We start from the raw sequence: 27,426 nt of genomic DNA, 5'->3' as shown, positions 1-27,426 counted from the left end.
ACCACCAAAACATGCCTGTAGAGAACACTGTATAAGGTATCCTGCATCAGACTCATTTTTCAGATGTTTGCAGGCAGTGAGCGAAGCATGTGCAATTAGAATAAAAACAAATGAATCAAAAATGCTACTTCAATAGATTTTTACAATTTCTCGTAATAAAGAAAATTATACAACCACATGCATTACTGAAATTCACTTGGAAATTTTCACTACTCCACCAACCAACATAAAGATGAGATAATCTTGACTCTAATTATCAAAGCTATTGTTTTCTCATGCATAGAGGAAGCTGAACTAGAAAGTTTCTCTTTGATTCGGGTAGAAGCTCTATTTTCTTTCAACCTAATTAGCCAAGTCACTTCTTAAAGATAATATGCAAGTAATCTTTACATACTGTATATATTACTGAACGAGAATAAAAAGAGTGATAGTAGTTTGAGTTTGGTTTACAGGGTTCAATGGCCCAAAGCGACTCAAGCATGAACGCTGTACTTGAAAGCACTGGGTAATTTCGACCACTGAAGTTCTTTAACATGCACTGACATCGCACAGCACATGGATGCCTTGCACTCCAGCTTTCCAAAATGCAGCAATGTTCATAAGCAAACTTTATAGTGAAACGGTAACGGTAGCGACACCTGCGATTACAATATTTACAGTTGTTATAGTGTTCTAGAATTGTAAAGCCGTCTCACTGGTGCAATGCCAAAAGGTGGCGACGTCCATGCTCCTCGCCCTTTCCAAGCTGCCAAGACAAGCCAGATCGAGCTGATTCTCTTTTCCAGTTACAATTTACAACATTGTTTGGTTGCTACTGCATGTGTGTTTTCTCCTTCCTGCATGTGCTTTGCGCGTGCGTCAGAGCACACTGTGATTATGAGTGCAATGAGGATTCCTGAGTGCTGTCGCGAGAAATTGGTGACCACATACTAAGATGAAGCCTTTCAAGACTGAGTAATAATAAAGTGTTCCTGCTCTCACTGAGCGAGAGATTTTTAGCGCATAAATGTTGCCTTTTTTTTTTCCAATCATTCGCACGTGCACGTAACAAGTTTTCTTTCAGACATATAGCACGCGATAGTTGTTCAAGCATATATAGTCAAGTCCTATTGCCCTAACCTAAATAAATTGAGGTGTGCCTTATACAAGGGTGCGTCTTATATAACAATTTTTTGTTGAAAGCCTCTAAATGAGGGGTGCGTCTTATAAACCAGAAAGTACCGGTAGTGTAGTTGGCTGCTCTTTTATGGGGTCTACTGAACACATACAATACGACAGAGACTCACAAGTCTGAAAAGGATGGCATGCCCGGCCAGTCCCTGAGGTCCAGATGGCGCTGTACGCGGCACAGCAGTGCCTTCCGCTCAAGTAGCTGAAGCAGCGACAACATGGCGGCCTGCACTTCCATGTCCAGGAACAGCTCGGGCCCTGTAGGAGAGCGATTCCGCTAGAGTCTCAGCACTCGAGGAATATAAGGAACGTCCCTGAACTTCAGACATTATGCAAGATCAGCGAGAAAATTTCTGCACCATTAGGCAAGAATTGTTGTGCACCAAGATGCAATGAATGCATTTCTGTCTGCTCATATGCTGGAATGGTTAACAGATGCGTGGAATAAAGAGAAATGGGCGGGCACTGGTCACAACCACGCAGGATTTAAACACTGAGTGGTATCTTTTTGGCTGCACAGACTTTTTTTTTTATATATATGCACTCCTTTACTTTACTAAGTAGATTTCTACATACATTGTACCAACAGTAAAATAGCAGCATCTAAGAGTACGACGGAAAGACACTGGGCTCCCTTCTCACAGCTGCAATAAAGGACAAGAAACAAGAACTTCTATCTGAGCAACACAGTACGATTAGTATTCGCAGCAAACAGCACTTACAATATTATGATATTCCTGATGACACCCTCACTTCCTTAACTATGAAAGATGCCTACGCACATAATTTGTGCCAGCAGAAAAATAACAGCACAATGAAGTGGACTTAATTCTCACAGCCGCAATATAGAAGAATCCGGCTCATTTTATGATAAAGGGCACCAACTTGTATCACCAATACAGTAGGACTGCTCGCAGCAAACACATTTAGAACGTCCAAGTGTTCCAAATGGCGGTGATGAGAAAAACCGTTTTTATAAAAGCCTTTCACTGCCATTTTTAACCGGCCAGCGAACTAATGGACATATCAAACGCACTATCATGGGCGATACAAATGAAGAGGTTACTTCGAGTGCGCACCAAATCATGTTGACCTACATGCGAGCGTCACCCGATAAAGCACTCCCGGTGTCATGATCAGCACAATGTGGTCACGAGACGAACGCTTTAGTGCGTGACGCTCAGACGCAGTTTAGCCTGATTCAGCATGTGCTGGCAGTGATCTCTTACTTTTGCCAACGACAGTACCAAAAATAGTACTTGCTCAATGGTTTATTAATCCTTCCCATGAAAGGTTACTGAAACACTGCTTTCAGCTAGAAAATAAAAGTGTTTACCTGCAAGAAACACCGAAGCGAGACGAGTGAAGTGGACCAACGGTGGGAACGCTCGCATGAAGCGGTGCCTCGCACGCAGCAGGTGGCCGACCCAGTGCAGGCAGCACAGAACGTCATTTCGGTCATAGCTTCTGCAAACGCAATGCATCTAGCTTCAACCTATGCACTACGTAATGCATTAAGTACACGCATTTCAAGCTGTCTCCGGTTTCCTACATTGTACACAAGCTCCCTCTACAACCAAATGCTTGAAAGAATGACCGCAACTTTGTGCAGACCAAAAGCGCGCAAGACAAGGCAGTCTAACCAGGCTAGACTTGTTATATAAATTTCGAACGATCAACATTGTGCTTCCAAACTTCCTGCAAAGCTGGGATTGTTATGGCCGACTACGCTGGCTGAGCACCAGTGCGTCTGATCTGATCTGGAAGTGTACTCAGCAGCTTTTTTTAGGTTTCTCTGAATTCGTTAAAATTCTTTCTATTTTTCAAATTCCTCCATCTTCCATTGATCCTCATTTTAGTTGGCGGATTTCGTATGCCTCTGCATGTAAGCAGTTCCTTTCCAAGCTGCGAGCTGTTTTTGAAGATCACCTCTACACGTCACAAGCAAGCATTACAATCCTCTCAGGAAGTTTCTGATGCTTTCCTCATGTCACCTTCACAACTTTGGTGAAGCGTGCCCACACGTAAAAAAAAAAAAAACGAAACGGGGCTATTGCTCACCTTGCATTCTCTTCGGCTGCACAGAGCTGGTGCACAGGCAGGTAAATCCAGTCGCACGGAAACGGTTTCTTGCTCGGGATCAGTGACACCACACTGCTGAAGAAATTAAAAAATGCTGCGAAAAAATACCACCACACTCAACGCCCACAATCCTACAACAATTTTGTGTGAATGGTCCCCCGCAGCCTTGAAACGATTTCATGGCACTCATTGAGAGCACAAAAATTTTTCAGATACTGGCAAGTAGATAGGTACAATTATTTCCTGTCTCTAAACCACAGGTTAGGTCAGGCTTATATTTAGCAACAAGGTGGTATTTAGTGGTTACTGCAATACCGCATTTGGTTCTGTTAATTTTCAACTTCAGACACTGACACACACAAGCATGCATACATACGCAAAAAAATACAGTGAAATCTCATTAAACACACAAACACTGAATCAAAATACAATGAAATCTCGCTGATATGATCACACTCAATATGTTTTTTGGCATAATACAATATTTTTGTCGTTCCCGGCCGACACCCTACAAGGGCAGTACATTTTTGTATGGCTAATACCATTATATTTTAACTTCAATTTGGATATAAGACTTCCTATATTTCGAATTTCCCTCCAAGCACCAGCGAAAAAGTGCTACGAAAAGGGGGAGGGGAAGGGGGGGGAGCAGTAGCTGCAGTAATGGTAATGCTTGTGGCATATGTTTCAATACTAGTTGCCATCGTTAATCACTCCACCATCTCCCTCCACTTTTGTCGTAGATTATTTACTCTTTTCAATTTATCGTAGTGGGTGCCTCAATTCCGCGTCGTCACTGTCGCAGTCCACAGCGCTGAACCCGACAGTGTGTCGAGATGCTGTGCACCGATAACAACTCTGGGTGTTTACGTTTTGTCAAGATCTCCCGTAACAGTGACGCTCTTGGCAGAGCTTGTAGAGCACAAAGTTTTAGACGCTCTTTGCGGCTTTCTCAAGAGTGCGGGGGCTAAGCGATGAAACTGCTGCTCATTTCTAAGAGTTTCAGAAATGTTTTGCATGTGAACGTTGAGAAAAAAAAGAGTGCAGTGCAAAATGACAGGTTATTCAAAGCGTGGTAATAACAGTAAGTTCTATGTGAAGCAAGTTTACTTCACGTCCGTTTCAGGCCTGTTCTGAACACTATTTTCTGATGATACATTTTAATTTTCCATTCCTGTTAGAATCGTATCAACAAGATTCCACTGTGCATAAAACTGCACATTGTTTTTGAGTGTTAAATAAGAAGCAGATTATTTTGCACCTTAACTACAGCTGTGCTGCGTGTAGCTAAGAAGGCGATGATACTAGGTAAAAATTTTGTTTCTTCTTTCGAGGGGTATTTCACAAGCTTGGCAAACAAACACTACTGCGCGACGTCAGTGCACATTAAAGAACTCCAGGAGGTCAATATCTCCGGCGCCCTTCACTATGGCGTCCGTCATAGCCTGAGTAGCTTTGGAAAATTAAACCCTTTAAACTAAACAAAACTAAACCAAACCAACAAGCAGAACCAAACTAAAGGCAAACCAGACCAAAAGGCAAAAAAATAAAGAAAAACAACGTTCACTATAAAAGAATAACTGAGTTGCTCCTTCCAGAAGAGTAAAAACTGTGCCACCAGAGGACATAGAAGTAAAAAATAAAAAAAAAAAAATAAAAAAATAAAAAAAAGTAGAATGTGTAAGTGTCATCGATAAACAACGCAGCCCCAACAACGAATAAAAAATTAAAGGGCCCATAAGAAGTGATTTACTGGAATTCTTAAACGTGCATTAGCAATAGGTATCCCATCAATCCTCTCTGCAACACAAAGCTTTTTAAGCTAGCTTCATTAGCCATGAACATATGGTCGATCGAAAATCGTGATTCTCCTCTCCTCTCCCCTCTCAACTCAACCCACCCCGGCGCGCAAAAAACAAGAGGAAATCGAGTCGTGCCCCACCCCCCCACCACGTCCCGTCCCGCTCGCCTAACTTGGGAGCGTCCAATGAGTGGGTGCGCCCAATGAGTGGGTGCGCCCAGCAGACCCACCGACGTCGGTGGGGAGGCTTGTGCGCGGCGATGGGTCGCCCAAATCGGCTGTGAGCTGGTCACCAGAACCACTTTTTAAAAATTAGTTGCAAATTATCAGGTCGGCGTAAAGCTTTCAAATCTGACTAGAATACTCACAAAGACCACCCCTGTGAATTGCTTGCATTAGATAGTTTCCTCAAGCAGCATTCAGGAGCTCTTTAAGATTAATAAAAAAAAAAAAAAATAATTTGAAGAATGAAAAAAAAAAAAAAGAAAAAACGTTTTCCCAACCTTCTACTGAACTATTTTAAACACCATTCTGTAAAGAGACATACAATGCAATATTTTACGAAAGAGCAATATTTGCAATATTGCCTGAGTTTCTTTTCGATTGCTGCACTTTGCGGAAAAGCATTCGTCTTTAACTGAAATAATATTTGAAGCTATTTGAACGTAACTCGTACTAATGTTCGAAAGTATTTAAAGATATTCAATTCAATTTACAAAAAATTTCGACTGCACGAATTTGACTCTGCATGGCTGTAATAGAAAGGTATCATTTTTAATGTGCAGAAAAAAAACCTTGTGCAATGAAAAGCTACCTTTCATTCTGCTGCTTCAACAATGGCATCAATGTCTTCACGTAAATGGGCTTAATGCTGGAAAGTCTCGCGCTGTCGAATTTTGCGAAAGCTGTGAGAGTCAGTGACGAGCCCGTGATGTCCTCCATTTGAGCTAAGGGAATGTCTTCCGTCAGCAAACCTCTTGACTGGCTTGATTGGGCACTAAAAACCAGAGCAAAAGAAAAAAGTTAATATATAAGACAAAATACACAACTACAACAGTAAATACTATCATTGCTTTTAGAATAATGTGAATAATGCAATCGTAATGATGAAGTACATTACTCTCTTGATTTCATCATTACTGTTGCTATACAGAAAATATATGTCTAAGGAAAAGAACACACACAGGCTGAAGCAATATCTGTGTGGCTCTAATGCAGCCCTGGACACTACAATTGCAAGCTAGTTAAAAGCCTCCAAAAATCTTTTCCTACATGCAAAGCTGGATTGGCTACTCACTTGCTCGTAGCACTAGCACCATAAAACAGTAAGACAAGGTGTCTCTCATACTAATTTTCCCCATGATAGCATTGTCGTTCAGAGAAGCCGTCATTAACTAAACCATGTGTCATGCTACGAAGCCAACCTAGCTAACTGGGTGGCCCTCACCTGGAGTGTTTTGCTGCCAAAGGTGCCGCGGGAACCAATTAACCGTACCTTAGTATTCATGATAAACTATTCTATTTATAGTAAACAGGCACTAATAAGATTAGGCCTCATACTATTGGTGACAGCTCTGCCGAAAGCACTGTCTACTGCAGCTTTCATGCAAGGCAAGCTAGGCCTTTCGTGGATGTACTGTTTTTGGTTCAATGCTAAGGACAAACTTTTCTTCTTCCATGCTTTATGTACCAAACCATTGCTATATATCGAACCACTTCACAATCCCATTCAGTCTGATACATCCAGCATCAAATGTATTACATTCAGAGGTGTGCAAATATCTGAAGCTTCAAATAGATCGAAAATAGCGTTTGTTAATTCGATTCACATCACAATTTCACTATTCGAGTTACCTGACCCTCCTAAATGTCCACGAATTGTGAATTTCTAGTTTATCTAAACTGGAGGTGAAACATTCTAACATTTCCAAACACTCTGTCGCACAAATTAACACCTTACGAAGATTCATGGCAGCAATTATATTAAGCTGCCTAGTCATGCGAGCATTCATTGGAACTTCAACAGTAGACTTTTTATTATTCTCAGCAATGAAAAGAAGATATTATTCTGTAAAATAAAGTTTATGACTGTTACACTAGAATATAGAACTTCCCCTTCCCTTATTTAATGCCTGGAACCTTTATGAAGGGCAAGAGGCCACAGTCAGAACTGGGCATGGTCTTACTGATTGGTTTCCGATTGAGAAAGGGGTGAGGCAAGGCTGCATACTGTCGCCCTGCCTATTTAACCTATATGCAGAGTGCATCATGAGAAAGGCCGGTCTGGACGAGTCTTCAGCTGGAGTGAAGATTGCTGGAAAACGTATCAACAACCTTAGATATGCGGATGATACCACTCTAATGGCAGAAAGTGAAGTGGAACTCAAGAGACTTCTGATGCGCGTACAAGAAGAGAGTGAGAAGTTTGGGCTTAAACTGAACATTAAAAAGACGAAGATCATGGCGTCTTGCCCTATCAAGTCCTGGAGCATCAATGGGCAAGAAGTGGAAGCTGTGACAGATTTTCTGTTCTTGGGCGCCAAGATTACCTCGGAAGGAGACTGCAGCCATGAAATTAGGAGACGCCTGCTTCTGGGAAAGAGAGCAATGGTTAGCCTTGACCGCCTAGTAAAGAGCAGAGACATTAGTCTGCCAACCAAGATCCGTATAACCCGTGCTATGGTCTTTCCAGTTGTGATGTATGGATGCGAGAGTTGGACTGTGAAAAAGGCTGACCGCCGAAGAATTGACGCGTTTGAATTGTGGTGCTGGCGAAGACTCTTAAGAGTTCCTTGGACTGCCAGAAGATCAAATCAGTCGATATTGTCGACCATAAACCCTGACTGCTCATTGGAGGGTCAAATTCTAAAGTTAAAGCTCAGCTACTTTGGTCATCTGATGAGAAGAGAGGAGTCGCTGGAGAAAGATTTGATGTTGGGAAAGGTTGAGGGTCGCCGGAGAAGGGGTAGGCAGCGAACGCGATGGTTAGATGGCATTCTCGAGGCATTGCAGATGAAGCTGTGTGATGTTAAGAAGATAGTGAGAGACCGGAAAGCGTGGCGTGACATGGTCCATAGGGTCACGAAGAGTCGGACACGACTGAACGCCTGAACTGAACTGATCTTACAGGTATCAATTATTCTGACAGTGGCTAAAACCAAAATTTTTTTCCAATACCTTTGCTTCTTCCCACACATTTGCCTTGTGCGGAAAAGCATTTTGTCTCCAGTTCAAATTATTTGTGGTGATTATTCAAAATCATTTGATAGTAATCTATTCGATTTGTATCCAACATTTATTACACGTAATTACTCTGTACCCAAAAATTTGATATTCAAACAGCTCTAATTATATTATCATTGATGCCCGGGCCAGAAATCTTACCATGCAAAGCTGGAGGCAAAAACAGTGTCTTCAAGAAGCTTCTGATATTCCAGCTGAAAGCCCGGTGCACCCGCAGCAATAAGGACGAGTGACAGTTCATGATAGAGCGCGGCGTCATCCTCATTTAAGGCCTGAAAACAAAGGAGAGTTGACAGCACGCCAGCATACGTCTTTACGGAACCAAGTTGCTTATCTTCTCAGGCATACCAGCACCTTTAGATTCTTTCCTCAGTCTCATTGTCATCAAGTGCACTGGGCCTCGTAGCTTTACCTTTAAAATTTGGCACACAAAAGCACAATGGACAGTCCAGCGACTACCGTAATTATCAACAAAGTACCACGCTGCCTGGCTTTGTAGCAACTCGGAAAAAAAAGAAAAAAGCACAATAGCCCTGCTTGTAACCAGCGTTACTAAATACATTCTTTTCTACCACATCCCAAAACACTTTAGGACCGCTTGGCAGTGCACAATACGAAGGGCGATTAAGTAAGCGACCATTTGCGAGCGCTCCTTCAAAATGAGGCAAGGTGAGAATGTCACTTACCTCAGGAAGAGTGAGGAGAGCTAGCTCAAAGAGCAGGTTGAACTCAGGGCAACACAGCCATTTGCGACTGGTGTGGCGAGTCCAACGCTTGGCTTGGAAGCACAACCGGTCAATGTACGTTTTCACTTCGGCATTACAAAGCAAGGCGATCTGAACCTTTAGAAAATAAAAATGAAAAAAAGGAAAAAGTATTTAAGTGCGCTACGGACCTGAATAAAGATGCTCCACTACCACAGCTATAGACAGCAGAAACTAAATCGCAATGTCTCGGTTCATAAAAACGTCGAGATCACACGAATTCGTGAACGGCCGTGGACAGAGTGCATTGCGTACAATCTGCAGAAATTCGGACATTCCAAACAACCTCCTAGCCCACCGTTGATAATGGAAAGAGTCACTAGTGAGGGGCGGCGTGTGACTCGTCGTACGTCACAGTCATTGCAGTTGGTAGTCGTGCAATACGCCTTGCGAGCAGTCAGCTGTGGTGCAAAGCCGTACAGAAAATCTATCAGCTGTACACAGATCTGCACAAACATATTTCCCATGCTTCTGAATATAAGTTTCGTTCGTTTCGGATGATGCGAATTTTGGATGAATATTTTTTGAAATTTTACCTCATTTTTGCCGATTTTCCTCTTTGCACGGCGTGCAGGGTTCCTAGCAGTTTTAAAAGAAAAATTTCAGAAGTTTTCAAGGAGCTTTAAGGCCTTCACAGAGAGCCTTCACATGTTCCACCAGGTACGCTTGGTAAAAATGCCACGGAGTTGAAACAGGGTGTCCGCAGCACCTTCATAACTGTCCCTCTAGAGACCTTCAGCCTTCTTTACAGCAGCCCGCACAATTCTTTGCAACACAGGAAATTTCTTTAAGGATTTCGATAAGATTTGGCAATCAGCACCAAATCCCCTTGCAACAGCAACTTATATATGGGGTAAAGTAAGGATAACTTTGGCTACTCCCACGGCTTGAACAGTGAGCCGTTGCATGATGACAGAGGGACCTAAAAAAAAAATTCGACTTGTAGATTTCGGGAGAAACAACAAAAACACATGGATTCTTACTGGGAAACAATGCAATAAAGGCGGAACAAGGACGAAACAATAAAAATTGTCCGGCTTTTATTACTCTGTTCTCCAGTATGAATGCATACCAACTCGCCCAGATCTCATTTTTAGTACACATGGATTCTGTCTGCTTATGAGTTTCAAACACACTGTCAGGACCCTGAGTATGGCATTTTAAGAAATCAAAGATTTCTTTTTAAGAGTTTCAAGAACCACTGCAAACGCTCAGCTTGCAAGCTGCTGCTTTCTCTGCCCTTTACGACCAAACAAACAAGAAAAAGCAGGCCTTCAGGCAACGCGTGGGCTTTACCTTGGATAGTTCCTCACTGACGGAATTGTTCTGAATGTTCTCATCGATTGGCGAGTGGATTCCCGCCGTGCGAATAAGTCTGGCTATTGCGGCCAGGAGCTCGAAAGAACCAGCGTCCCAACCAATGCATGGGACAGGTTCCTCCGAGGTGACGCACGGTAGGCACTTGCTGGAGGAGGAGTTTGATCCGTTCCCCTCGCTTTCGGCAAGAAGTGACGAACAGACTCTGCGAAATGGCACGCAATGCAAAGCACACTGCAGAATTCTAAGTTTCAATGCTGAGGCTGATTTCATGTATCAGCAGATTACGGTAATCTAAAGAGATACTTAAGAGAGGAGTTACAGTTTTTGTTAGTGGAGTCAGCGCTACGAAATTTTGGAGGAATACTTATTTTCGTGTGCTGATTTCGAACATGCAATTTAATTTTAAGTAAAACAATTCCTTTATACAAGCTTTTGTGAACAGCTTTTAAACAATTTTGCCGCAGGTACCTTGCTAATATCCATGCCATTTGTTTCTCTTGAAATTCGAGGAATGCAACAAGGGTGAAATATCATCCTACCCATCGCAGAACTTTGATTATAAGTAGGGGAGTGCGAATACTGAAATTATCGAATATAAATCAAATACAAATACTATAGAAAAAAATGCCTTCGTATACTGAATATTTGATTAGTAAAAAAAAAAAAAAAAGGAACAGTAGTAGGACCCCCCTGTAGTAAACTTGGATATATAGTGAAGTGAAACTGAAGTCCTAGTTCATCTTCTATAGACGACTGTACATTCTCCCCTTTTTATAGTAGAGACATTTGCAAAAATTGGTTATTGTAAAATGTGTCTTTCTTTTCTGAAATGGGGGTTTGATACACGTCAAAACACCACTATAGTATGAATAAAATTTTCAAGAGGATATCCTGAACGCTCGGTAAAAGCAATAATTTGATATATTCGAATTTAGTACTATATACGAGAACGACCGTACCATCATTTCAGGAGATGCAAGGTTTTCCAAAGCAAAGCGACATGTATGAGGCTAGCTTCTTTCCGAGCAGTGTTCAAAGAAAGGCAAAAAGAAGGCAGGGACAGGCGCAGTCGTTGCACAGACGACTACGGGCAGATTCTTTTCACACTGAAGTACTAAATACGCAGGCGTTTCAGTTCCATTGTTACAGAGTTTTTCACGTACCTCTCGGCACAGATAATTTTTTAAGAGAAATGAAACAGTGTTGCATCCGAAAAACAGAAGCAATGCTATCAATTAGACTGCAACAAGATTAAGAATAGTGCCGAGTCGGGCTGGCTAGTTCACGACATTAAAAGCGAGGTGAGGAAAGCCAATCACCTCATTTGCGATGTAATCTGCCCGGCAAGCTGTGATTTGAGAAGCAGCAGCACGGCATTCACCACAGCAGCGTCCGGCGGGGCATTGAGCTCCGAAAGGGACGACAGGCAATGCAACATGGCCGCCACTGTGTATACTCCTGCCTGGTCAGGGGAAAGAAATGAATGAAGAAGGGAAGGGAGAGATAGACAGGAAAGCAGGAAGGAAAAAAAAAAAAGAAAGCCAGGCGAAGAAAAAGCAAGGATGATTAAGCACTTCCGCTACAAACCTAGAGTCAACACATGAAGGCTATTTTAAAGGTGCGCTAATCAAATTTTACAATGTGTCAGTTATTTACACCACAGGCATTCTGCTTAAGCCATCTACATTATTAGTGTGACGGATGCTACTGGGGCAGACTTGGTGCAATATGGGTGCCACTTTCAGAGCATAGACAATCAATTGTGCACCACTACGTCGCAGTTCATCTTCTTTCTTGACCACATACTTGTCGATGCCTTGCGTGTACTGTCTCCCAGAAAACCTGGTGACGAAAGTGTTCCATTTTGAAGCCCGCAATGTTAGACCAGCAGAAAATGACAAAATGCCTTTTAATATGATAACAGAGAACACGCTTGGTGAGGCATCCAAATAAAAAAAAAAGAGGAGTATGGTGCCTATTAAGGGAGCTAAAAGAACAAACTTCAAGAGGACAGCGAGGAAAAAACAAAAACAAAGTTGAAGTTGATTTGTGTCAACAGATTCGTAATTAAACATTCATAAAGATGGGACACAAAAAGGGTAGGCGACCATCCAAACTGCAAGTTACAAGTTAACAAAGTGATTCTTGACCTGAACAGAGTGCAGGTCGCTTGCCCTGGCAAGCAGGGTCAGCCAGCGAGTGCAGACAAAGTTCAGTGAGGCACTCAGTCCAACCAAGGTCGACAGCATGACCTCTGCGGGCAGCATAGCCAGGCAGTGCAGCAAGTGGCCGCCGTATTCAAGGTCAAAGGGCACTCCATCCAAATCCAGAGTTGAAAACAGCTGCAGTCTTCTCGCCACTACGGAGTAGAGGTCACTGGATTGGTGCAAACACAAACAACTGTCAAAAAGCGGGGTCGTACTAGCTAACCATCATCGCCATCATCACTTAAACACCCCATACAAGAAATTGCATGCAGTACAGTTATCAGAAACTCTACTGTAGGAGATGGAAATCAAAATAAAGCAAATACCCCGAATTCAAGAGTGACGCGTAATTCGGAGGCATCAGGTAAATATTTAGATGCTGGCCGCCCAAAAACATCTCTACTTTCTCGTGCACCTCGTTACCTGTTGGGCTTGTCAGGCTTGTTTTGCCTCAATAATTTGGTGCCTCAGAATTCCTCGTGGTGTGAGACAAATTAAAACACAACACGAAGAGGAAAATGAAGCAAAACAGGGCAAGCACTCACAAACAAAGATCTCCGCCTAGGCCGTAAGCGAGAAAGATGCGCCATGTTCTCAGAGCTTCCAGGGCCAGATTCAGGCAGTCCGTGGTTGGCAGCTGGCTGGCACTGCATGGAGAAGCAGTGAGCTTAACATATGTGAAAATGAATAAAAAAGTAAATGAAAAACAAGCCAGTCAATGTAATATACTAGAATACATCCTAAAACGAAATGACGGCAGATTCAGCGTATTTAGGACAAATGTGAATTAGACACGGCAGCACTTAGGTTTTGGTTTCGGGTTCCACATACACACTGCGTGCTCTGACGATACAAACATCTTGAGCTCTACTAAAGAGTTCGCTTCAGTTTTGTTAAATTTGTTTCTTAGACCCTTCAGAAAGCCACTTGCAAGCGGTGCATTATTAAAAAAATAAATAAAAAAATCTGGTGTTGAACTGCTTACAACAGACTTATTTTGCTTATAAACTTCACCGAGGGTGTAGAAACTAACCATTTCTGCTTCTATATTTAAGAACCAGAGTATAAACCTTGCGTAATAATAAATACAAAACAAAGGCGTATTCACTTCTATTATAAAAGTAATATATAGACTGCAACTGGCTAGTAATTAGTATAACTTGGGCATAAAAGTTGCACACACATACCTGGGCTCCAAGGCCAGGTAAGCAGCCAAAGACTGTCCGAGAGGGTAAGTCTGCATCTGAAAAATCAGTGTAGGGGTTGAAAGCGATTGTCAGAATGAAAACAGGGCAACTTTATTAATGTCATTCTCTGAACGCCTGTAAAAAACAAAAAAGGAAGCACTCTGAACAAAAAAAAAGAAAAAGGACAAGTTTTCTAACAAAACGGAAGGCTAAGGTTTACATAAATGTTGAGAGAGAAGGGCTCACTTCCGTAACGCCACATCTGTTTTCATTGCTAATGATGCAACGACTGAAGTTTTCGCCATAAAATGCTTTTATAATATCTGCCAAGAATGCCGATACATTCCTCGTCGTATGCGCAGCTTAGCTTACGCATTTAAAACACTTATCGCCACCCTCCTCCAGTGCAACATCTTTTTCCAGAGGGTGTTCAGAAATACATTTACAGAAAAAGAAAAAACCTAAAAAAAAATATTGTTACAGGCACGGAAGAAGAAGTGAGCACTGGCGTGGGCAGGCGCGCTCGCGCTAGGTTTGCCATTATTCATTAAACATCAACTACCATCGCCATCAGTCATGTCCTGTTTCTTTTCTTCATCGGCTTGCCGCCCCGTAACATTTAGTTGGAGGTGCGGGGTACGTCATCATCACTCATCATACTGGCCCGGAGCTTCGGCGTCCTGTGTCGTCTTGCATCGTCGACAGTGGGTTCCTGGGACGACACATCGCTTGGCGGTTCCCCAGCCAGCCGGACTCGACATTGCCGTTCTCCACCCCCCACTCAGTACTCCGCCCTGATCACAAGACACAAAGAAAGACAAATAGCCCGACGTTCCGACCCTCACCGATCCAAGACGCCCCGAACAAGCGAGTTCATGAAAGGCCTGACCAAAGGATCCGAACGACCCAAGACGCCGGCCATACGAACCCACCGACTCGATACAATACACATGTGAAGACATCGCCCCCGCCTTTGCCGTTTGATGCGTGCCTAGGACCCAGCTGTCAAATCCTGGCGACCGCTGCAGCGAAAGCTTCCGGGCCAGGCTTCATCTATCATCATGGCGGCAAGCCGTTACCTTCTTTCTCTTCTGTTTTCACCGATGCACACAAGATCATCGTCATGTCATACATCTGATCAACTTTGACTTCTTCGTCCAACTGATCGGGACGGTCGCTCGGTGGCCCCGAGTAGTGTTACGGGCGCGGAAGAAGAAGTGAGCATTGGCATGGGCAGGCGTGCTCGTGCTAGGTCCGCCATCATTCATTAAACGTCATCTACTATCGCCATCAGTCATGTCCTGTTTTCTTTCTTCATCGGCTTGCCGCCCTGTAACAATATAAATGAGGAGATATGAATGCTCACCAACACTTCAGCCAGCTCCTTTCCGGCAGCGGCAATGGTTCGAACCAACTCTAGGGCTGGCCACATTGGGTTGCCATACGCTTCGGCCATCTTCCCCTTGACAACAACTGGAAAAGAACCGGTCGTTTACTACAAGTAATGCTTCACATTGTAGACTAATGCATTACTCTCTGATACCTGCAATTTCCTATACTGACACATTACATAAAAAAAACTAGGGACGGTAAGCTCAAACGATAACCTAAAATGCCAGTGACGGCAAGTTCCATCGCAGTGTTCACATCTTCACTAATAAAGCTTCTCAAAAAACTTCATATCAATACATCAACCTGTGTGTGGGCCTTCTGCAAACACATGCTGGGTACAAACGGGACTGTTTTCTTCATATGAATGTGTGCTGCAGCCTGTAAAGCTTGCACCAAACGCAATTCATGGTAGAAAGGTGGTTTCTTGTAGTCTTCCTGGTGTTCCCAATAAGCACACAAAAACTATTTCCACTGAAAATATGTTTTAAACACGATGTTAGTCATTTCTGTTTTATTCTGTAGAACCCCAATATAGTAAACTCGGTTATAGTAAAGTTAAACTGAAGTCCCAGTTCATCTTTCGTAGACGACTGTACATTTCCCCCCCCTTTAGAGTTAAGATATATTTGGTAAGAATCAGTTATAGTAAAGCGTGTCTGGTCATGACGACAACTTCCCACGAAGTGGTATTGCCACACGTGTGATACCTAAGATCCCCGAGGCAAATGTTTTTAAGAAAGAAAAGAAACACAGAGTATTTTTTTTAAAATGCCTTTACCACCAGGCTTAGCAGCACACAGGAGAAGCCAACTTTACGTAGGCCTTTGAGCTGAGAGGGAAAGCATGCAGTGCATAGTAAAAAAAATAAAAAGTAAAGCTGTGTACAAACATGAAAAGAAGGCGGTGCGGTCCGTTCAGAAAATAAAAGAGAGTAATAGCGTAATGAGAAATAGGGAAGGAAAGAAACGGTCAGACATTCGCAGAACTGTGCAGTGCGAAGCACGAGGCAGCGGTGGCAGGAAGTGGGGGTGCGGTGTGTGCGGTTTTGCAGCGCTTGATTGCCGCGCGCATTTATCATCTGTTGCCTCTTAAAAGATAATAACAGTGGAAGATGTTGCCGTGTTCATGCAAGGCTTTATTTTTGCATGAAATCTAATTCGGCTGTATTTGTAGCCACATTTCCCTGATGTTCAAGAGGTAATTCCGCAAGATGTAATCAAGAAATATTATAACTGAAAGAAGAAAATGGCAAGAAGAGACGACAAGTCTTTTTTTCGCTACGCAATAAGACGTGTTCAGTAAGTAGCCATTTTTAGCAGACAGCATTTTTCGGACTACATCATCACCAACTGGTAAAGTAAAGATTGTGATATAGTAAAGATTTTTGCCGGCCCCAGTAGCTTTACTATAGAGAGGCTCTACTTGTACTGTACTGCTCCTCGTATAATACATCTATTAGGAGCATTTGAGGACTTCAATAAATAAATAAAATAAATACTTGCCAGGCGAACTCCAATGTGCAGGCAGGAACTCTTCAAAGATGAGAGTCATCAAGTGCGGATGATATAGCACCTGTGAGAGGATTGCAATTTGCACTTTTGATGGTGGGATTTCACAAAACATTTTTCGCTCTACATATATACCAAACGACCTATAAAAGCATCATGGAATTACAAGTTGGGACCAAGGGTCTTTGCATCAACTCATTAACGAAACTTTAATGGTACTAGTACTGGTAACAGACTGGCAAGGAAACAGTACTGGTAACTTAACACCACGAGTGTTACCACTACTGCAGCTATTATCACCCACCACTGAAACTTTTTCACTGCCTCTTGGAGGGAAATTTGAAACCATGTGAGTGTTTCAAATATTTTTGCAATCGTATTATCCAAAAATATGATCGTATTAGTCATTCGAAAATGCATCAGCTCTGCAAGGCGTTGCTCAGGTAACGAAAAAAAAAAAAGTATTATGTAATGACGAAAATATTAAGCACGAGCGAATTATGCTGTTTTACAGCACTATATTAGGAAAGACTATTCTCTGAACATTATTCCAAGCAAACCAAGGTGTACCCACGACATGTTGATGAATAGCTTGCTACTGCGGGCACAAGCACGGCTACAATTTTACGTTCCTTCCACAGGTCTCTCTGTAGCATACAATCGTAGGCTTACAATCATGGACACATACTTCGCCATCTCAAGAGTATTACCTATTTCTTGCCCATATACACTTTCCTTCACAATTTCATTTTATTTATTTACTTTAAAAGCTCAATGAGGGGCATTACATAAGGGGTCGTTACAAAAATTATGGCCGCACCCTGTAAGCCTTCAACCGGATACTTACGGCCAGGTGAGGCCCTAAGGTAAATGTGACAGTCACTAGTAATCACCTTTGTTGCAGCTTCCACAGAGTGCCGTGCCATTCTCGCCATGACCAACAATGCGGATGCCACACCTGCAGCACCTGGTCGGGATGTCTTCAGGACATAGTGCAGACGTGGCAACAGGTCCATCCGCAGTAGCGCCTGGCAGGATATAGAGTGACTGCCAATCTCAGTGACTGCCCGTTTCACTCAAGATATAATGATAGAAGGGCCCGCAAAATCAGTCGACGACTGTATGCAAATAAATCGAAACTAGAAGATAATTCGAATAGTGCATGTGTAATGAAGTGTCAATGAAAATACGAAAAATGATTACCGTCACACTCTTCTCATCCCAAAAGTAGGCGATCGTTGCCTAGTCTTTTACTGCATAAATTTGCCAATTTGCCGCGTACGATAGTTTTCAGAGGTCATTTGCTAATTCGAACTTCGGATAAGAGTGACATTTTTTTTTTATCTTGCAAGTTCAAATTATTGAGCGTTTACAAACTTCCTTTTTACCTGCACAAGGTCCATCTGCGAGAAGTCCACATCCGGAATTTCACTCGCATTTTCATGCTCGGTGTCAGGCCTCAAGAAGAAGGTACGATGACCACGTCGCCACAGAAATGCCCTGCTAAACAGTGCCTGCAAGATTAACGATTACAGCCACCATGGACATTTTGGTCAATCCTCGCACAATCTCAGACAATTAATGTGACTATAATGATGGGGCACTAGAAGCTTCAGCACGAAAAAATAAATAAACGATGTGATTAGTTGCAAAGTCCGGTGCCTAGTCAAAACATAGTGTGGTTACTTATAAAATTTTCACCGATTGGCCGAGGTATAACATGGCTAGTCACAAAATTCAATGACAGGTAGCGAGAGAGATGATGCCGTAATGTCCCGTGATGTCACCAAGTTGTCTGAATGGTCAAGAGAATGATGATACTTGCTGCATGGTCACATGATGTCATCGCACTACTTTAAATGAATAAATAACTAATAAATAAATTTTACGTGTCACATTGACAGTCCCTAGCGCTGTGTTTCGGATGCTGTCACCTTCATCAGCATGCATACGTGTGCATGTCATTGGAAAAACAACACCATGCAGGAGCTCGTTCATTGTAAACAAGCACTGGTGGCTATGTGACAGTGACTTTTTATGTTTCCTTTGCGTTACACGCTCTCTCTGGAGTGCTACATGTATCTTCAGTGCTTACCTGCTGAGGTTGAGAGACTAGCAATGCCTGCAGAACAACGAGTGCCATGTCCACAGTTGCTCGGTCGTCGAGCGCGGACCGCACGAGAGGTGCCAAACCCGAGTGCAGAAGCTGCATCAGCAGGTCACCCCCTTCTAGCCGTCCAACATAATGGCCAAGCCAGTGCTGGAAAAAAAAGTTTTTTAATTAGCTGGTTTCTGCAGCTGTCACAGGAAACAGCCAAACTTTCAGACTTACCAAAATGCCATCCAAAGGCATTTCAGCAAATTTTAGCAGTTGCTCCCACAGATGCACTAGGGCAAATTGTGGAATGGATGCTAGATATTATCCTGGCTGGATAATTTAGGGCTGGTGAGTAGCTGAGTTTCGGTTGGAAAACAACTTAATTAAGAATTTGAGAATTAACCAACTGCGCATAAATGAGTTTGACAGATGAATCGGGCTGCCGTGCTACAGATAAACATGCATGAGCTCGCATATTAATTCTTAAAATTTTGCAGCAATTCAGTCTTTTCAGTAATTCAGCAACTAGCATCACAACTAGCATCACTGTTTAGCGTTCACATCTATTCCCAGGCCGTTCCAAGGCATGCAGCTTTCTTAGTAGGCAATGGAGCAAATGAGAGCTGCCTTCGTTGCTTCACCTCATTGTGCGCTCTAATTTTTGAGCACGTGGAGCTCACTGCTAATTGTATTTCTAACAGCTGAAGCAAAGAATGAGTGGGTGATACATTCACTGCAATTCACTCCCACTGAGAAGGAAACAAAAACAAAAGTGCCTACTTAAGCCTAAAAACAAGAAGTAAATTAAACCAGGAAACGCTCACTTTGGTAAGAATACGTTCCAGCAGCTGGAGTGCCAACAGACGCTGCGAGCGCACTTGGCTGCGTAGGAAGCGCAGAATTTCCGCACTGCTGTATCCAGCCATCTGCAAAGTCAAGAAAAGAGGTGTCAGTTGCTCGTCTGATTTTCTTACCCAAGCACAAAGTGGCAACAGATGCACCTTTGGGTGCAAAATGGTAGTGAAGTTTAAAAATATGCTTTCTTTCCTAATTTAAGGGAGTAATTAAATTTACTCGCTTTTCAAGGAGTAATTGCACCCTTGGGCACTACATGCTAGTGAAAAGTAAAAGTATTCCTTTTCCAATTTAAGGGAGCAATACTATTTAATCTCATTTTAAGGAGTAATTGCACCTTTGAGTCTCAAATGGCAGTGAAATGTAAAAGTATACACCCTTTTCCAAGTTAAGGGAGTAATTCCATATAATCCCTTTTTAAGGAATAATTGAACCTTTGGGAGCCATATCGTGGTGTAAAGTAAGAGTACTCTTTGTTTTCTAATTTAAAAGCATAACTTTAATCCCTTAACAATGTAACTGCAGTACTCCCTCTATGTTTTATGTTTCATTTTGCGTGAGAAGTATTGAAAAAAGGTGAGGTATGAGAAAATAAATGGAGATCTAGAGAAAGAGTGCCTGTAGGTTAAAAATAAGAACTCACCTCAGGTTGCTCCCCGTGGTGGTGCAAGCCCTTGTGCACAGGCACTTCTTCAGTGGGCGGCACCAACTCTCCTTCAAAGTCAAAGCGCCCAACGCAGGGCGCTCCATCCTGTGGGACACGAAAAACAGCACAGCATGAGAGATGTCCGGAAAGTGAGTTCACATAGATTTTTTTTAGAGGGAAGGTAACTGACCTTTCTTTAACAGGACGGCAGACATGTTTTTATCGTGCGAATGGGTGTTTTGTACAGAACACCTGTGCTAGTAGAGTGTCTGGAACCTAACCACACATTTGCATCAAGTACCGTATGAGACTAATTGAGCTCAGTATTCTGTGAATTCAACTAATGCTGCAGTCTAAGAACATTTGGTGAGCAAGCTTTACGACGCTGTAAAGAAGAAAGGAATTTGGTTCAATGCTCGTATATGATGACCACTTGCGTGGCACGAACCATGGCAGAATGCACTAATGACTTTTTGTTCCTGAACGAGGATATTTCAGTTTGGTCAGGTTTATAGGGTCTAACATTCTAAAGTGTCTCTGACTATGAGGGACACCATAGTGGAGAGCTCCGTGTAAGTTCGGCCACCTGATGTCCTTTAAAGTGCACCGTCATTGCACAGCACACAGGAACCTTTCATTTTGCCTCCACCAAAATGCAAGTGCCAAGGCCGGGATAAAACCTGGGTCTTCGAAATCAGCCGCCAAATGCTCTAACCATGGTTGGGCAGAGAACATTTCGGGAAGCAACTCAAATGGCAATGCCTACCCAATTCTTCAGCCTCAACCAGAACCTAAAAATGTCTTCATCAGCTCGCTTCATTTCCTCAGCAAATTCAGAACTTGACTCGCACCGCATTTTCAAAACCTCTGAGGACAGTGGTTACGCTTGCTGTTGGTTTCCTGAGATTTCACTAAGGGACAGACGCTCGAGACAAAGACTTCTTTTTTCGCAAAGTTAGCAGTCAAAATTTTGCCCATATTCTAAAAGTAACAATTTTTATGACAATTATGTGATTCGCCAGAAACAAACAAATAAGCAAAAATTATGTTCTTGCAAAAGTTATCACTTAGAGCTGGTTTCCACACTCTGAGCATTCTCGTGTCAGCATGGAGCATGCGCTTTACCTAAGCTCAAATAAACAAACAGGCCCATAAAAAATTTTACAAGGACAACAAAAGCCTAATTTTACTACCTGGGAGTTTGTAGCCTTAACTGGCGGCAGCATGGTCATCCACTTCAGCTTCTCTTCTTCGACCTCATTCATGTTGAGCCACTGCTTTGCTGCTTCTGACGGTTTGATCGGCAACTCATCTTCATCTGCAGGTTGCAGCAGAGAGACATGAGCAACGAGCATGGATTACACTTCAGGAGCTATCTTATATCGAATGCTTATCGATTGTGTATAGTGCTGCTGCAGGGGACAACATCTGCCACGTAAAAGCAACATGAAGAAGTGCCGGAAATTTCAACTTTACCAGCTATAGGAACCGTGACAGGTCAAAAGTGCACACAGAGACTACATAGAAAAAATGGTCACAGTTTGGCTTACAGAAACCTAATCTTACTTCCTTTTTTTTTTTCGCACTGCTTTCATGCAAATGTTTTGCAAACTTCTTTGATTCATCATGCTTGACACTGAAAAAAATAATGAAACGAGGGCGATTTCAAACTGTAAATAACAAACACACACACACACACACACACAAAAACAAAAATCACTACGATGTGAAATATCAAAGAGGACCTTTTTCTGCAAAAGAAGGCCATATCTTACCGCTCAAGTGTGAGCTGTGCGTGCAAAAGGTGAACATTCCAATTCTTCTTAGTTCATCACTACTGTACTGCCGGACCCTAGATCAACATTCACGGAGAAAACTTTGTCTTTCTCTGCATTGGCGCAAAAAAACTGGATGGACAGGCACGCATGAAAGCATGATGCTACAGCCACAAAGGCTGCTGTGAAAGGAACAGGCTATACTTCTGAGTTGGCAAATGCCAGAGTGTTCCCTTTTGTAAACAACAGAAAATTTTCATGGTCGGATACTTGATCTTATAAGATGTAACAGAGAGATTAGCTCCCTGTTTTTCCCTATTTTTAGTATGAATTAGTGCTTTGCTAAATGGCACAGCAAAGCGTTAGTACAAAATGAAGCTAATTAAAGGCATCAGCGCAACGCATTGACAGGAAACAGCGAAAGTGGAGTACATGTACACTGCGAAGCAGTCAATGGAAAACAGCGAATTACCGGCTGCTCTCGAACCTGGTAATAGACATTCACCTTTTAACTATCAGCCCGTATATATAGTATCACCACGATCCCATGCAAAAAATTGGAGCATATTTTCTTTCCACACATTGTCAGTTTTCTTGAATCTAACTTATTTTTTTGCCCATGTAAGCATGCTTTCTTATTCATGCGAAACACAGCTTCTTTTATTAACACATAAAGTTCATGCAATTTTGGCCTGTTGCTCAATAACTGACTGCATTTTTCTCTATTTCGTTACGGCATTTGATAAGGTTTCCCATCATCTTTAGTTACTAAAACTGTGAACGTAAAGATTAAACACTAAGGTTTTAAAATGAATGGAACTTCTCCTTTTGCCCCATAAGCAGGTTCTTTTACAGTAAACGGTGTTAATTACTCCGTTCACTTTGTTCTTTCCAGCATTTTTCCCACCTGTCCCCACCCTTTCTCTGTTCGTTTTTTCTTATCTTTATAAATCAACCAGTAACCTTCATTCTATACATTTTTTTCGCCAATGACGGCATTCTTTGATTGGAAATAACAAATTACCAAGACAAGCAATTGCTTCAATCTGACCTTAATGCTTTCTCATTCTGGTGCAAAACTTAGCATGTGACAATGAATGCTGACAAAATGCAAAAAAAAAAAATAAAAAAATTCAAACTTACTCAGGACTGGCTCTTCAGTACCAGCTGTCTCAGTGATGTCAGCACTGATTTCAGATGCAGCGAGATCCCCGTCTTTGGGTCTGACAGCAGCCACAGGACCTGCTTTAGAAGCCCTCGTTTCAGGACATTCTTGCTTTGGCTTTGAAGAGAACAGTGCAGCAGTTGCCTCTGAAAAGGTGGTATATTTTCTTTTTATTTAGTTTATACAACAGCGACAACAGAGCAAGATAAACGAGTTACAAAGCAACCCTTCCAAATGTATATATATATATATATATATATATATATATATATATATACTGACATCCTACTATTAAAAAGTATATTTTTGCAAAGATAGAACTACATCACAAGCCTTTTCACAAAAACCACGAGTGAAATCTCCCTGCTTGACTAACTGGCTGACCTCCACTTTCACAAGCAACATTCACAGAGAAGCACTTCTACTCTAAGAAGTGTGACTCTTTGGCAAATTATATCGAAAACCTAATCACTACATACACAGTCTTAAAATAATAGAAGAATGCAGGCTTTACCAAGACATAGAGCAGAGGTTCTCAAACCGAGTTCGTTTTGCGGGCTATTTTGGCGGATTCCGCGAGCTGCCATAAAGATTACAATGTTCCCACGGGGGGCAATAGTTTGAAGGAAGAAGCATGCCTAAAATCTAGGCTCTTACATGAGCATACACACTGTGGTACCGATGACGGAAAAAAATGCGCGAAAAAAACTGCTGAAAAATGTCGTTTCGAAACTGGGTGGAGCAGACTGTTGGACCAATTGTCCTGCTCGTTTTGTGCAAAGTACTTCGAAATGCCATCCTCAATGCATTTCTTTGCCGTACACATGCCATCCGTTTTGTGAAAACCCGCCACCATGTCAGGAGGCTCATCGTACCCGATGCCTTCGGGCTTGATGCAGCAGCATTGGGTCGGCTGTCGCTTGAAGCCTTGTCGTGATCGGCCTTTTTTTCCGAGATATGTGATTCCGGAGGCTTTCGTCGGGACCTCAAGAAAGCAACTGTTTTGGGGTCTAAAATAGAGAGAAAAAGATAAAAGAAATTGAATAAAGGAATATAAAGCACCTAAGTATAATTATACATTCCGGAAGGCCAAAAAATAGTACTTTCATATCACAACGAAAGAGGCAGAAGCAGTGCACCACAAGCCAGAATGGCAACCTTAATTGCTATGGGACATTAAAACTAAGGCTTCTAAAAATCAGCTCCAAGGTTTACACTCTGCAGTGACATCGCAATGTCAACTTCTCTGTGACGGGCAGGCACTAACTGCGCTGGGTCACACACTAAATCTAAAGCTGACGTGAGCATTTTCAAGCTAGAAAAAAAAAATGAATAGAAAAGCCGACCAAAAGCTAGCGCATTAAGATGATTATAGCAGCCCAATAAGCTCACTATAACTAAATTTCGGACAATTTGTGCTTACAGTTCATTCGGACAAATTTCCAAACTTTGGTTGGCTGGATATTTTTTCAATGCATATTACCATACTTTCACCTATTTCAAGCTTTCTGTACACTCCAATGCTCTTGGTTCATGAGGGAAGGTTCTGGAAATTTCGACCACCTGGGGTTCTTTATCGCACAGCACATCACACAGCATACGGGCGCCTTGCTTTTCGTCTCCATCAAAAAGCGGCCGCCACGGTCGGGATTCGATCCCTCTTGGGAACAGTAGTCGAGCATCCCAACAACTGCACTATCACAGCGGGGCACGCAAACATTTGAAGACTGCTGGTGGAAAAAACAAATTAGTGCTTTTGAACCATACTTTACCTATGCTAATACTTATATAGCTAGATTTGTCAAAAAAAAAATAGAGTTCCAAAATGCTCTTTATTTTGGCAGATATCCATAATGCAAAACATGTTTCGTTTTGTGTCATATTAATATACACTCCTGATAACTGAAACAAAGTTTTACCCACAGTCTACAGTATGTAACTAAGCCAACTGGTCGTAGCATAGCTAGAACCACGTTTACGCCAGACATTCATTTCAAATTGTAGCATTTCAATGACTGAATGTGGACCAAAAAATCATTCGCACCGAGCCGAGAGAGCAACTCCTGCTGCGCCTTAACCTTCTCCTCGTGCGACATGGCCTCAAGCCGTCCAAGGTTTTCCAAGTGAACCGCCTCGTGGTCATCCTTCAAGAGGACCGAGCTTGACTGTGTCGATGGGGTCAGTTTTGACAGGACGTGCTGTTGACTCGAACCTTGCTTCTTCAGTCTAGATGCAAACAGACTCTTGTGGCCCTCTAAGGCACAGCCCTGGTTTAGAGAACGAATTAAGCAGTTAGGTCACATCACTTCAAGATAACTAAAAATAGTGATGAGAAAAAAAAATATATATATGAGGGACATAATAAGACCAATAGATTTTTACGAAATAACAAAACCTTCAACCATAAACTACTCTGTTGAGATAAAGAAGTAAAAGTGGCTAAGTGCTTTAAATAGGGAGAGCAAATGGAAAGAAAAAAAAAAAAAAACCTTTGAAAAATTAATTAGTCTAATTACCAATTTTAAATTAATTACATTATTTAAATGTTTAAAGACTTTAAGTAATCATTCCAGATCCTGACAAGAGATACAATATGTCTTCAAGAAGGCCTCTATTTTGAGAAGAATAAAGCAAGAGGTTTTGCATCCACGAGAAAAGCAGGCCAAAGATAAGGAGAGCAAATGGGGGAAAAAAATGTTTGGAAATTAATTAGTCTAATTCAAATTTTAAATTAATCACATTATTTAAATGTTTAAAGAATTTAAGTAATCATTCCAGATCCTGACAAGAGATACAATATGTCTTCAAGAAGGCCTCTATTTTGAGAAGAATAAAACAAGAGGTTTTGCATCCACGAGAAAAGCAGGGCAAAGGATTGAGCACGCTTTACAATGTAAGTGGTGTTTAGGTGATATTGCAAAGGTAACTTGTTCTCCTGTACATTTCGCTACGATGCTCAAATAATATGAGCTGCAAAGTTTTGTTTGTTTGTTTATGGGGTTTAACCATCCCAAAGTGACTCAGGCTATGACAGACGCCGTAGATGGAGGGCTCCAGAAATTTCGACCACCTGGCGTTCTTAAACGTGCATCGACATCGCACAGCACATGGACGTCTTGCTTCTCGCCTCCATCAAAAAGTGGCCGCCGAGACCGGGATTATATCCCGCATCCTTGGGCACAGTTGTCGAGCGCCCTAACCACTGCGCCAACCCAGCGGGGCTGTTTTAAAGAAGCCCCAATGGTCTCAGTACAAATTAATGGCCAGTCGTAAATAGTAAGGAAAGTTGTTTGTCAATGTAGCATTCAAATGAAGGGTGTGGTGTCAGCCGGACTGATTTCCAAGTGCTGAGGAGGAGGAGGACGAAACTTTTATTAGACGCAAGGGTATTCGGAACCCCCTGGGTCCCCACATGGCCCCACTGCACTCAAATGTTCATGTTCAGGCCGTCCATGACATCGGCAGCCCGACGAACTGTCATCTTTTGCTTCGGCGAGTCCTTGAAGCATAGTGTAGTCTCCCAGTCTTCCCAAGTCCGGAGTGGCACCAATGCGCCGGGGGGAGGAGACGCCGGGCAAGTTAGTAGGAATGGGTTGGTGTTGCTTTAGGGGATTGACAAGGGGGGTAGGTTGGCGGGATTGATTGATAGTGAGGTAATGGGGAGGGAGTGGGGAGGGTCCTCGTTTGCAATCGTCGCCAGAGATGCTGTTCCCTGGTTGTAAGGGAGGAGTTTGGTGGTGGGTACCTGCACACCAGCGCGGGAGTGTGCGGTGAGCGCAGCGAAGGTATGCATGCGCTCCTTCGAGAAATCCCTCTCGAGTTCCAGTGGCCAGTTTCTCGTCCCTCGGGCTAAGGATTCGGCAGCCTCGTTGCCGGGATATCCCGAGTGCGCAGGCACCCAGATGAGCTCAGCGCGTCGGGGGACATGGGGGGTTAGTGTGGCTAGCAGACACTTGGCAGAGAGGTGTACTCTGCCTCTAGCCTAATTTAAGATTGCGGTTTTGGAGTCACTGATGATGTAGTTGGCACTGGTGTCTGTCAGAGCCATGGTGATGGCGGTCTCTCGAGCCTCTTCTGCTGTGGTGCCTGGTAGCAGTTTGAAACTGAGGGGGTCAGTATTTGGCTGGTATACTATGATCGTAGGTCCCCGGTTGTCAACAGCTGCAACTATCCAGACCGTATCCGGAACGTCCCTGTACCACTTGTGTAGTGC

General features: G+C 42.6%; 1 protein-coding gene across 3 annotated transcripts in view; it reads right to left on the bottom strand.

Annotated features, from left to right (window-relative positions):
• LOC146173181 (RNA polymerase II-associated protein 1) overlaps positions 1 to 27,426 on the bottom strand; it is a 41,096-nt gene that overhangs the window by 5,479 nt on the left and 8,191 nt on the right. Inside the window, exons 3-24 of one of the 3 annotated variants that reach the window (XM_084583935.1) lie at positions 25,258 to 25,480; positions 24,089 to 24,223; positions 23,192 to 23,359; positions 21,464 to 21,591; positions 20,271 to 20,378; positions 19,597 to 19,698; positions 18,770 to 18,934; positions 18,063 to 18,188; positions 17,568 to 17,702; positions 16,669 to 16,738; positions 15,141 to 15,247; positions 13,775 to 13,830; positions 13,133 to 13,234; positions 12,531 to 12,756; positions 11,700 to 11,842; positions 10,357 to 10,582; positions 8,983 to 9,138; positions 8,438 to 8,568; positions 5,868 to 6,050; positions 3,232 to 3,324; positions 2,507 to 2,637; positions 1,287 to 1,428 (exon numbers count right to left, since the gene is read on the bottom strand). In XM_084583935.1, coding sequence (XP_084440061.1) covers positions 1,287 to 1,428; positions 2,507 to 2,637; positions 3,232 to 3,324; positions 5,868 to 6,050; positions 8,438 to 8,568; positions 8,983 to 9,138; positions 10,357 to 10,582; positions 11,700 to 11,842; positions 12,531 to 12,756; positions 13,133 to 13,234; positions 13,775 to 13,830; positions 15,141 to 15,247; positions 16,669 to 16,738; positions 17,568 to 17,702; positions 18,063 to 18,188; positions 18,770 to 18,934; positions 19,597 to 19,698; positions 20,271 to 20,378; positions 21,464 to 21,591; positions 23,192 to 23,359; positions 24,089 to 24,223; positions 25,258 to 25,480 — 3,056 coding nt within the window. Of the gene's footprint in view, positions 1 to 1,286; positions 1,429 to 2,506; positions 2,638 to 3,231; positions 3,328 to 5,867; positions 6,051 to 8,437; positions 8,569 to 8,982; positions 9,139 to 10,356; positions 10,583 to 11,699; positions 11,843 to 12,530; positions 12,757 to 13,132; positions 13,235 to 13,774; positions 13,831 to 15,140; positions 15,248 to 16,668; positions 16,739 to 17,567; positions 17,703 to 18,062; positions 18,189 to 18,769; positions 18,935 to 19,596; positions 19,699 to 20,270; positions 20,379 to 21,463; positions 21,592 to 23,191; positions 23,360 to 24,088; positions 24,224 to 25,257; positions 25,481 to 27,426 lie in introns of all 3 variants that reach the window. The other 2 variants (XM_084583933.1, XM_084583934.1) reach the window with 2 other exon arrangements.

This window comes from Amblyomma maculatum, chromosome 11 (assembly GCF_055883805.1).
Source record: "Amblyomma maculatum isolate TAMU_Amacu chromosome 11, ASM5588380v1, whole genome shotgun sequence".
NCBI classification, from domain to species: domain Eukaryota; kingdom Metazoa; phylum Arthropoda; class Arachnida; order Ixodida; family Ixodidae; genus Amblyomma; species Amblyomma maculatum.
Note: the sequence above shows the minus strand (reverse complement) of the source record. Positions and strands in the feature narration are given on the sequence as shown.